At 47.1% G+C, this 12496-nt stretch overlaps 1 protein-coding gene across 5 annotated transcripts in view; it reads right to left on the minus strand.

The window, feature by feature from the left end:
* TPM4 (tropomyosin 4) overlaps window positions 1–12496 on the minus strand; it is an 87832-nt gene that overhangs the window by 21540 nt on the left and 53796 nt on the right. The window contains exon 1 of one of the 5 annotated variants that reach the window (XM_077271893.1): window positions 6660–7022. The exons of 2 other annotated variants lie outside the window; for them this stretch is intronic. In XM_077271893.1, the coding sequence (XP_077128008.1) occupies window positions 6660–6791 (132 nt within the window). In that variant the 5' untranslated portion in view covers window positions 6792–7022. Of the gene's footprint in view, window positions 1–6304; window positions 7023–12496 lie in introns of those variants that run through there. 2 more of the 5 variants (XM_077271903.1, XM_077271898.1) reach the window with 2 other exon arrangements.

Genomic DNA, 12496 nt, shown 5'->3' on the forward strand with positions numbered 1-12496 from the left:
GCCAAAAACACATGAAACGGAGGTGTGAAACAATGAATCTGGTGCCCGGATCCGGTTTTCAAAGCATTTTTCCATACAAATCATGCAGATTCTCTCTCTCGTCCCCGAAACAGGAAGTCAAAAATCCATGCGCATTAAAGAAGGCCGGATCCAGCGCATCAGTTTTTCACAATTTGTGCCGATCCAGTTTTTTTACAAGTTGGCCGGATTTCGCCTGAAAACAAAAAACTGATGTGTGAAACTAGCCTTAGGGCAGTGAGAATCTGGAATTCCTTGCCTGCCTGAGGAGGTGGTGATGGCAAACTCACTGGAGGGGTCCAAGAGAGGCCTGGATGTCTTCCTGGAGTGTAACAATATTGTATCTTAGAGTTATTAGGTTCTTTAGAAGGACATAGATCTGCGGATTTATTCTGACGGAATATAAGCTGAACTGGATGGACATATGTCTTTTCGGCCTTGCTATCTATGGTTCTATGTAATGTTAAGGGAACGTTGTGCGCATAATTGTAAAAAATGAGTGTTTTAACCTTGAGGTGCCCCATATTCTTATTAGTCTGAGTGGCATATATATATTGGGCTGAGAAGTCCACAGAGGCGTGGTTGTAATGACTGTAGTACCCCAAGTCACAAATGCACAGCGGCACCGTGACCTGCTGTCTGTCACAGGGCAGGAAAGGCAGGACTAGGAGATGAACATTGGAAGTAGGATCTTCTACCAGCACTTCCCAGAATCCACATAGGAGAAACTCAAGGTAGAAGATGCAAATTAATATTTTATGAGGATCCTTGCTTAACACAAACTGATCTTGTGGAGGTATGACTGGTACTGTATTATTGCTGATAATGTTATTTATACAGGCCAGTTTTACATTAAGAAAACACATACGGTATATTGCTTAGTCCTATTACTCTGTGTGTTCAGCACACAGAAAAGACTAATAGTGGATTACATTTTGCAGTGTGGTTGTCAGATAACACACATGCAATAAAAATGACATCCTATGGCTTATACCGGTCCGGGACAAGTTGTAGTGGCCAGCTGGTAGACATCTGGGGCACCGGGTGTGGAAGGAATGTGAGGTGGAGACAGCACTGTACACAAAAGGCACAGCCAGCCTTACAGTCTATACTCCATACAGTAAGGAAAACTGGTCACAGATGACCTACTATATACAGTTACACCAGGAAAGGGTGTGTCTGCAGGATACGGTGTCCTCGGGCTGCTAACAACTCCGCTGAGATCCTTCAGACACTCAAAAGCCAGAAGAAACTCCGTTCAAGAAAAGTAGCTAAATACTCAAAACTTAGGAGGTTACCAAAAATTAGAAGTAACAATTTCAAGCATCGTACACATTTCCATGAACTTTTTTTTTGTTTGTTTTAAAAACAGTGTACAAATACTAGCAAATTGTGTGCAAGGGGGCTCGCTCAGACTGGCCTATAACCAGGGTATAACTTGCACAAGTGACAGCACTCAATCCAATGTTATACTATGGCTGACTAGTGATTATTTTCTCATGCAGAGGAGTTTTGGGGTGGGGGGACCACACTGCATGCTGTCATCCAGGTGCAGTGCCAACAGCGCAGACATCAGCAATGGAGGAGATTGAGAGATCAGCAGCTCCGTGATCATCTCATGTGAGGATCAGAGCACTGACACTGGGCTCTGAGTGTCATCAGCATCTCACATCGGATACTATACGCTGCTGTGACCCCGCTGCAGAGCACCATTGTGGAAATGTGAATGCCAAGCCGCACGTCACCCTTTGCATATCAGAAGTGACATTTTACACTGCAAATAGTCACTGCATGTGAAAGAGTTATCGTAACAAAAAAAATCCTGCTTTTTTACATTTTGTTATGAAAATGCCTGAATTTTTCAATGTACACGTTATTTTATATTTTGGTAGATCGGATGTTTACAAAATGTGGCAATACCAAATACTTTTGGGAGGTAATTCACTTTAACCTCCTTAGAGAGGAACATGTGATTCTTCTAGCTACTGTAAAAAGGCTTTGCTCAGAGGAGGTCTATGATAAACAGCGATGGTAGCCTTTACGGGCCTTCCAGCTGCCAAGACAAGCCACTGGAACCCACTATCACATCACTAGGGGTGGAGTGTTGCAATGGGACATGATTTACCCTAAATTCTGCTGCCAGTGATTTAAATGCAGCAATTGGAGCAAGCTCTGGTTGGTCACCGGCCTATAGGCCTGAACTACCTTCTACATGCCAGAATCCCCAGCACCTCTTCTGTTATGAACCCTAGGCGCACCTATCATAGACCTGCAAATCAAAAGAGGGTCCCATCCAGTGGTCAAACTACTGATGTGGCCACCGGACCAGGGTCCTTCGAACTGATTGGCTTGTCTGCAAACACTTGCAGTAAGTGTTTGTATGTCAGTTATTCCTCCCAATCTTCAGTGTGGAGAGGGTGAGGTGGGAGAGGACTATCAACATCTAGCAGGTATCCATCCAGGGGTGCCTATTAACAGACAACTGACCAATCCCGCCAAGAGTCAGTTAGGACTTCATATTAGCTAATGAGCATGAACGCTTAAAAGGGATTGTCCTGTTAATAAACTAATTGCTCTTTGAATAAGAGAAGGAGGAGGGAGGAAAAACAACAAGGAAAATGGCCATTGCATGAAGGCCCAACTACAAAAATGTTTCATCTCAAAAGTACATGCATTAAAGGGAACCTGTCACCCCCAAAATGGAAGTTGAGCTAAGCCCACCAGCATCAGGGGCTTATCTACAGCATTCTGTAATGCTGTAGATAAGCCCTGATGTATCCTGAAAGATGAGAAAAAGAGGTTAGATTATACTCACCCAGGGGCGGTCCGGTCCGATAGGCATCGTGGTCCGGGGCCTCAAATCTTCTTACAATGACATCCTCTTAATGTAGTCATGCTGCGGCTCCGGCGCACTTTGTCTGCCCTGTTGAGGGCAGAGCAAACAAAGTGCGCCGGAGCCGCAGCGTGACTACAAGAAGAAGATGTCATCGTAAGAAGATGGGCGTCGTGGTCTGGTCCGGGGCCTCCCATCGTACCGGGACTGCCCCTGGGTGAGTATAATCTAACCTATTTTTCTCATCTGTCAGGATACATCGGGGGCTTATCTACAGCATTACAGAATACTGTAGATAAGCCGATGATGCTGGTGGGCCTAGCTCACCTTCGATTTTGGGGGTGACAGGTTCTCTTTAAAGAAAAAAAAAAAAAAAAAGAAGAAGTAGATAACCCCCCCCTTTAATAAAGGTTTTGAAGACCCCATCCACTTGTTTTAGGCTGTAAACTGCACCAGATTTGCAGTGTGAAGTCGGCACATTTGCAACATCTTTGAATCCGCACCGGATTGTCCAACTTTAGTCTAAATATTCCAAAGAGACAAGTCTACGTTCATAAAGGCACTTGCTACCACCAAAGGGAGATGTGAATGGTAGATGTATGGCTGTGTGATGCAACACAGCCCTGTCCTAAAATGGCATTGAGTAAATGAATCACTTCGTCTGGCTGAGGTCACTTGCCCTAGATTCTCACCTGGCACAGGACGCTGAATCATGTCTGTTAGGAAATCATCGAGAGCTCAGGAATGATTGCACCACTTCTGAATGAGCTCATGGTGATTTATGGAAAGGAATGCACCCCTAAAGCATGTATAGCCTATCTGCATGGGCAGTAGGGCAGATGTTGGAACATGCCACGTCCATGTCATATCTTGTGGATTTATAGGAGTCATTTCTCACTGTACAGTGAAGTCATGCATGCACTCACCGGGATGTTAGGATTTGGCTTTTGGCCACGCTTTTTTCCCAGGTGAAGCAAATGTGTTCCATCTGTTAAGTGCGGACAAAATTGCATTGCGAAACCATGACTATTCACATGCAATGTTTGACTGTCGTCTAGAGACTTTAAATACTCCCTTAAAGGGGTTGGCAACATGATTCTGTGTAAGCATTCCAGGTTCTCCTCTGCACTTCTGTTGGAGAATGTGACCAGACCTGTTTATCAGCTTCCTCCAATAGGAAAGCAGCTTTCCTAAGTGCAGTGTTTTTTGGAAGTAAAAAAAACAAAAAAAAAACAAGACAATTAATGGAGCCGATGGTCGACTTCTATGTACGGTGTCAGCTGATGTCACCTGCAGATACTTATGTGCACTAGTGGCATCCGGGATGTCAAAGTATTACTGAGGCAAGGGGATATTCTCATGGACGGCTCTGTTCCAGATGATGAGCTATTTTGTGTAAAGACTATAAAGGCAGGCTGTGGCTCGCAGACCATGATGTGTGGCTGTCTACTAGCTTGGTGCATACAGCTATGGAGAGAAGATTCCCAAATGATGATATGCTCTGGGTTTTTCTCAGATAGGTGAATGGACAGTGACACACTAGGGGGTCCAAGTGCCATCTAATAAGTAAAAATGTTGGCCAGTAGTCGGATATGCCAATGCACCCCATAACAAAGGAGAACAATGGAAATGAACACAGATTGTGAGCAGGGACTAATAAATGCCTGGAAATGCCGTGACACTAATCAGCAGGGGTCCGATCTCAAAAGGTGAGGACAGACTTTCCGTTAAGGCCTTACGTAGACCGATATTCATCAGTATTTGGTCAGCATGTCCGTTCTACCATCAGTGATTTTATCCCCAATTCGCAAATCTTTGAATCATTACAATGGCAAATCTGCATGCCATCAGTGATGTTCACAGACACAGTTCTATTTGTCATTTTTGATCCATGCCTCAGACAAAAGATGGACAGGTCTCAATTTTGTTGTTGCAAACATATGGTCTGCAAAATAACACAGACTTGTGAATAGCACCACAGGCAATAATGGGTATGGCTTCGATCCATGAGAAAGCAAAGTTCTCCTGCACGGTGGCACTCCAGCAGATGCCATCGGACAACTATGCCAGTCCAGACTACACATTTGTGCATGGTAACAGCTACTCACCACAATTGCCAGGGAGCGACTGTGCGGGGGAAAATCCCTTTCGTTCTGAGGATTGCTGACGTTTCGTTAGAAAGTAATGGCAAACTGAAGTATTGTTGGGTTATTGCTGTGCTCTGCCACATTACGGCATGTGGTTATGTTAGGGTCTGTGGTCCCAGCAAGGTCGGCTCAGACAGCCATATTTCAGAGGTGTCCTACACAGAACAAGCCACTAGAAGCACAGTGTACAAGAGATTGCTACAAAGGTCAGCCTGGATTCATTTCTACAATGGACGTGTGTGTGTGTGTGTGTGTGTGTGTGTGTGTGTGTGTGTGTGTGTGTGTGTGTGTGTGTGTGTGTGTGTGTGTGTGTGTGTGTGTCACATCCCATGCTGTGAGCAACTTATTCTTCAGCCTGTGACCAACATACCCCCTCCAAGATGTTGCACCAAATACAGGGTTTATATCAAACCTAGTAGAAACGCAGGTTTCCCAGTCCAAGCTACATACAATGAATTAGAGCTTGGACACGATGAGGCCAGTGTACTTACTTTGAAACTTCATGCCAGAAAGGCACAAATTCTTAAACTAGTCATAAAGTTATTTGAATATTAGTCAGACAGATTTAAAAGGAAGTACACCAGCCTCATCAGGTCTGTGAGATCTACTTAATATGAGCAGTGTGCATTTTAACATCTGGCACAGGTGACATCTCAACATCTTCACAGTTTAAGATGAATATTGCTAAAGCAGCTGTCCAGTATTGATGAAAACTCCCCAGAATAGGCCATCAGTACAAATTAGTGGCGGTGCACAGATCAGAAGTCCCTGTGCGGCGCAGTCAGCCATGTAGTGACCGCAGCGGAGTACGGATACACGCCACCCATTCATATAGGGGCAGCCGGGCATTACCCGGCCACTACATGGATGTGCCCCGCACTGGGAACAGCTGATCCGGGTGGTGCCAGGTGACGCGCCCCCACCAATCTGCTACTGATGGACAATACCGCATCAATATACAGCACCGGACAATCTACATAGCGAAATGTCTGATTATAACAAATTCTTCAACAAAGGGGCTGCCCACTTTGGCTAAGTCTTGTATATGAGCGGGTCCGAACACCAGGGAACTAAGTCACTAACATAGCCTGCTTTCAGAGGATCGGTCCATCTGTGTAATAACTGGGCCAACGTGGCTACTTTGTAAAAGGGTCACCTGTCCACATGTATTACCACTCAGCTCACTCATTGTAAAAGTGCAGAGCGGCAATACCAGAAACAACCAGCAGGCAGGAGAGGCGCTGTCTCTGGAAAGTAGCAGCTACCTCCCTCCAACCCTGCCCCAGCTGATAAGCAGGCTCCTCACCTCCACATAGGCAGGCAGGAGAGGAGCAGCAGTGCACTCGCTTTACGGCTCAGCCTAGGCAGGCGCCCGGACGTCTCCATGGTAACCAGGTAGCGTACCATCAGCCATGAGGGTGGGAACAGTCGCCATGAGTGACAACCCGTCCACACAATCCCCATTAGCCACACATCTAATCACAGCACCCAGGTGGCACCGGACCAAGTGGGCGGAGCGCCAGCCTTCCAGCAGCAGCAGCAGAAGAGAGCAGTGTGGAGGGAGAGAGTGGCCGCCAGGAGGGGCAGCAGAGGAGTCAGCAGTGAGAGCAGAGAGGAGACAGGAAGCAGAGGCCGTATAGCTTGGAGTAGCGGCGCCTCACTTTCTCACGCATCTCGCGTTCAGTGTCCAGTTCCCTCTGCAGCCCCTGCGCTCTGTCTTCAGCATCGTCGGCCTGCTGCTGGAGAGCCTGGATCTTCCTCTTCACCGCTTCCAGGGAGTTGAGTCCAGCCATTGTGTCTGCAGGGAGTGGGAATGTGTGCGCTCCGGGTAGTGACTGGTGCACGGGGGAGTGCAGGTTACAGGCGACACTTCATAGACCGAGTCTGCAGCCTCTCCCGGCACAGCAGCAGCAGCCTGAGGGACTGTGGCTGAGGAGAAGGCAGTCACCGAGTGAGTGGCAGCCAGGAATTCTTGGGTGAGGTCATAGCACGGGTGGGCGTGGCTACCTATGGGCGGTGACGTCAGCACGCGCAGGGCGTTTCCCGCCTTAAAAAGGAGCTCGGCTTTTTCGACTTATTTGGGAAAGAAACTGTGGATTTTTCTCGCATTCCCGCCCCTCGCTGAGTGACTAAGGCCTCTGCTGGAAAGTTCCGGCAGCTCCCAGGACTCGCCTGTCTTCCTGCTGGCACTGAGAGGAATAATGGCTGGGGGGAATTGGCCTTTGTGCTGGCAGCTGATGCTGCAGGGGTGGGCTGCTTCCTAATGGGGGTGTCCTCCCGCTGGGGCTCAGGTAACCATAAGGTGAGGGAGGGCTATGGCTCAGGTGTGGAAGTGGCCATCTGCGGCATTTGTGTGTCCCGTAATATGGCGCTAATAAGCCACCACACGGTGACAACGCTGTAATGTGGCGCCCAATATAGAGGGGCACAGAGAGGGGGCCACATGAGCTAGGTCGTTCCGGCACAGTAACTATAAAGAGAACAGCTCAACATTTATTTGTAGTACCAGTAAACGTTTCGGTCATAAGAGACCTTCTTCAGTTACATACTGACAGACTTAAGTGCACTTAATTGACAAGCAGTGGACTCTGCGTCGTATCCAGGATCCACAGTGAGCTAAGCATATACCTCTCCACTTGATGGATGACCTAACATGAGTAAGAAGAGTAGGTGATCACGATAGAATCTGATCAACCACCATCAGCGTCGGACTGGAGCACCTTGGGCCCACCAGAGAAAATCATTCTTGGGGCCCACTATGTAGCTACATAGAAATAGATACAAGACCACCAATTGTGCGGTAAAAAGCGCTAATATCAGGGTATAATATAAGGGAGTTCACGTCTTAATTATGTAGCGAGGGTTGGGGTATCCCCCTCACAGAATGTAATTTAGCCCCCTCATAAAATATAACACAGTCCCCTCTCATAGAATATAATGCAACCCCCTCAGGTATAACGCAGTCCCCACCACAGAATATAATGTAGCACCCTCATAGGGTATAATGCAGCCCCCTCATATAGTATAATGTAGTCAACTGTGAGAATGCAGCCCCACCACAGAATATAATGCAGCCCCCCATAGATTATACTGTAGCCCCCTCACATAGTATCATGTAGCCCCCCATAATATAATGCAGTCCCCTGAGAATAGTGCAGTCCCCCCACAGAATTTAATTTAGCCCCCCTCAAAGTATAATGCAGCCCCTCTCCACCCCCATCATTGTCCTCATCACCACCTCCATCATTGCCTTCTCCCCCTCCATCATTGCCTTCTCCCCCACCACCCCTATCATTCTCCCCCACCACCTCCATCACTACCCATTCCACCACTTGCATCATTGCCTCCTCCCCCACCATCATTGTCCAATTCATCACCTCCAACATTGCCTCCCCCACCACCATCATTGCCCATCACTTCCATCATTGCCTCCCCCCCACCACCATTGCCCATTTCATCACCTCCATCGCTGCCTCCCACCACCACCATTGTACTCTGTACTCCACGGTCAGAGATGATCTCATCCGGCACCCCATGCAACCGAAAGACATTCTGTATAACCAAGTTCACTATCTTTAGCAGAGGGGAGGCCGGTGCACAGAACAAAATGAGCAGCTTTAGTCAGGCGATCAACTACCACCATGATTGTATTCATGCCCCCCGATGTAGGCAGCTCCACAATAAAGTCCATTGATATAGACCCCCAAGGGCGGGATGGAACAGGTAATGGTTGTAGAAGACCCGTAGGTGCCACATGAGGAGTCTTGTAACGGGCACATACCTCACAAGAGAGAACATAGTCCTTGGTATCCTTCAGGCAAGTTGGCCACCAGAAGAATCGGCTCAGGAACTCTTGTGTCTTCTGTACCCCCCTGTGACCAGCCAACTTAGAGTCATGTACAAACTTGAGGATCTGCAGACGGACGACATCTGAACCACATGCCGCCCTTAAAGACAAGATTAATATCCACAGGTGGGTTGGCCAGAAATACATCACCTTCATAGGCCTCCCTGCACTCCTTCCACATTCCACAAGTCCTGATCGTGGATAACTGCGATGAAATTGGCATCAGATAGAATGGTCTGGGACGGGGCTCCAGGTACGGAATCCGCAGCATGGATTCGGGATAAAGCATCAGCCTTCCCATTACGAGAACCTGGACGGTACGAGATAACAAAGTTAAATTGATTTAAGAATAAGTTCCAACGAGCCTGACGAGGAGAAAGATATCTAGCAGCTCTAAGGAACTCTAGATTGCGATGGTGAGTTAGCACTATGATCTGTTGTGCAGCTCCTTGCAGATGATGCCTCCATTCTTTGAAAGCCGCAATAATAGCCAGCAATTACTTGTCTCCCCCGTCGTAATTCTTCTCTGCTGAGGTTAGTCTACGGGAAAAGAAAGCACAAGGATGTAGCAGACCCTTCTCTCCAGTTCTTTGGGAGAGAATAGCCCCCAAAGCATTATCAGAAGCGTCCACCTCCACAATGAAAGGATGTGTTGGATCTGGGTGTATCAACAGCGGTGCTGATGTGAAACATCTTCAGCCGATCAAAAGCTTCTTGAGCCTGTGATGACCACTTAAAGGGCTTTTCCTTCTTTGTCAAGGAAGTAATGGGACGGACAATATCAGAAAAATTTCGAATGAAGCGTCTGTAGAAATTTGCAAAACCAATAAAACGTTGGACCTCCTTAACGTTCTTGGGTGCCGGCCAGTCAAGGATAGCCTGAATCTTACCAGATTCCATGTTCAGCCCCTGGGGAGAGATGATATAACCCAAGAACTGTATCTCAGAATGATGGAACTCGCATTTCTCCGGCTTGATATACAGTTGGTTCTTTCAGACGTCTTAAAACAGTTTTGACATGTTCTTCATGTTCCTGTAGAGAGTCAGAAAAGATTAGTATATCGTCCAAATAGATCACAACAAACTGGTCCAACAAATCTCTGAAGATGTCATTAACAAGGTGTTGAAATGCTGCAGGGGCGTTACAAAGCCCGAAGGGCATCACGAGAGATTCAAAGTGTCCATACTGGCATCTGAATGCTGTCTTCCACTCATCCCCTGGACGAATACGCACCAAATTATAAGCCCCACGAAGATCCAGCTTAGAGAACACCTTAGCGTGGTGGACTCTTTCCAGTAATTCGGGAATCAGAGGCAAAGGGTAACGGTTTCGTACGGTTACCTTATTGAGTTCCCGAAAGTCAACACAGGGTCTCAGGGTCCCATCCTTCTTCTTTACAAAAAAAATGGGTGCCCCTGCTGGTGAGGAAGAAGGACGTATGAAGCCTTTGGCCAGATTTTCACCAATATACTCCTTTAAGGCTTGAAGCTCAGGTGCCGCCAAAGGGTATACGTGACCAAAAGGAATATCTGCCCCAGGAAGTAACTCAATGGAACAGTCATAATGCCTGTGTGGAGGAAGCTGATTTGCATTCTTCTTGTCACAGAGGTCAGAGAACTCTTTATATGCTGGAGGTAAAGAAAATACCTGTACATGTGGTTCCGTAGCCGTGGACTCAGGGACAGCTTCTGTTAACGCTGAGTTGCTCCTTGTTGGAAAGATAATCTCCTTTGTCTCCCAGTTGATAATTGGGTTCTGAGAACGCAACCAAGGAATGCCTAAAATCACAGGAAAATGAGAAGAAATTAGCAAGAAAGAAAGTTGCTCCTGATGATTAGGCTCCAACAAAATTTCAAGGGGTACGGTCTCCTGATCCACAGGCCCAGAGATTAAAGGTGACCCATCCACTGTTTCCATGGTAATTGGAGAGGCTCTTTGCTGAATTTTAATACCATGTTCCTTGGCAAATGCGATATCCATAAAATTGCCACCTGCACCAGAGTCAATCATAGCTGAACTGGAAATCCACTTTCCTGAACACAGGATCTTAATAGGGAGAGAACAGTGAGAGTTCTTTTCCTTCAGCTCCTTGGGGGGTGAAGTCATAGAAAGTGAATGCAATACAGCGTTTAAAGGCAGGCTACATTCAGAGATGTCAGATTCATCATCACAGTTGTCATACTCCCCTATTGCTGCTAGCACCTTGTTAGGCCGTCTAGGACACTTAGGACAATTGATCAAGAAGTGGTCAGACTGGCCGCAGTAGAAACATACTTTCACGAAGGCGATGCTCCCACCGCTCATTGATCTCGCGCCTCTGAACGGAATCAATTTGCATGGGCACCTCCTCCACTTCCCGAGATGTTTTACCTGCAGGCTCTTTGGAAGGAAGGGAAAAGTTAGAAATACGGTTATATGCAGCAAATTTCTCCTGTCTACGCTCAGTAAGGCGAATGTCTATGCGCACACAATGCTGTATAAATGTCACAAGAACTAGTGGTGACTCTGAGCGAGCTAGTTCATCTTTTATAATACTAGACAGACCCCTTTTAAAAATAGGCAATTGTGCATTACTGCCCTTTTCCAACATGGCGTCTTTGGTCTCATGTGCACTTGTCTTCCTGCTATAAAACTCCACCCCAGCCTTCAGTCTGTGCTAGATTATTCTGCTTTGCATCCAGCTCCTGATTACTCCCTGGCCTTGCACCTGCACCTGTGAATCTGTGTTGGAGATCCTGCCACTCTGCTCTGAGTTCCTGCTGCATACGCCAGTGTTCAGTAATCTTCCTTCATCTGCTGCTCGTGTTACTTCCATCTGCATTTGCTGGACATGTAAGCTGTTTCTGCTCTGCAAAACCTGAGACTATTAACCAGGCCTCCCTGGTTGAGCTAAGATATGATTTGAACTGCCTATAGCATATCTATCTGTGTCTGGACTAAGTCAAGGATCTATTCGTGTCAAGTTTCCTCAAGTTTAACTGTGCTTCATAGACTTTCTGTTTGTTTGCATCTACCTCTGAAGTTTCCTATTGACTGCTAAGCTGCGTTTATTATTTGCACCAAGTGTTGTGGACTTGAGTTTCTCTCTGCACCTTCTTGAATCACCGTGTGATAATATAAACTTTACCACTTATAAAACTGTGTCCTGTTGTCTTGTTCCACGCAAAGAGTCTCCTGAATTATCCCCTATAATTATTACAGCACCCTTTCAGTAGTGCTCATGTCTTATTTTTTCATGTGCCGACACCGTGACATCGCTGTAATATGGAGCCCTGTACAGCTGGGTGCAGAGGCTACGTGAGCTAGGTCTGTGCTGTCACCATGACAATACTGTAATATGGAGCCCTGTACAGTGGGGCGCTTAGAGGCCACGTGCGCTAGGTCTGTGCCGACACGGTGACAACTATGTAATATGGAGCCCTGTACAACAGGGAGCAGAGAGGCCACGCGAGCTACTGTGCCAACACGGTGACAACCCTGTAATATGTAGCCCTGTACCGCGGGACGCAGAGAGACCACGTGAGCTAGGCCTGTCCCGACACTGAGGCAATGCTGTAATATGGAGCCCTGTACAGTGGGACGTAGAGAGACCACATGAGCTAGGCCTGTTCCGACACTGACAGTGGTGTAATATGGAGCCCTGTACAGTG

The sequence above is a fragment of the Ranitomeya variabilis genome, chromosome 1 (genome assembly GCF_051348905.1).
Source record: "Ranitomeya variabilis isolate aRanVar5 chromosome 1, aRanVar5.hap1, whole genome shotgun sequence".
NCBI classification, from domain to species: Eukaryota; Metazoa; Chordata; class Amphibia; order Anura; family Dendrobatidae; genus Ranitomeya; species Ranitomeya variabilis.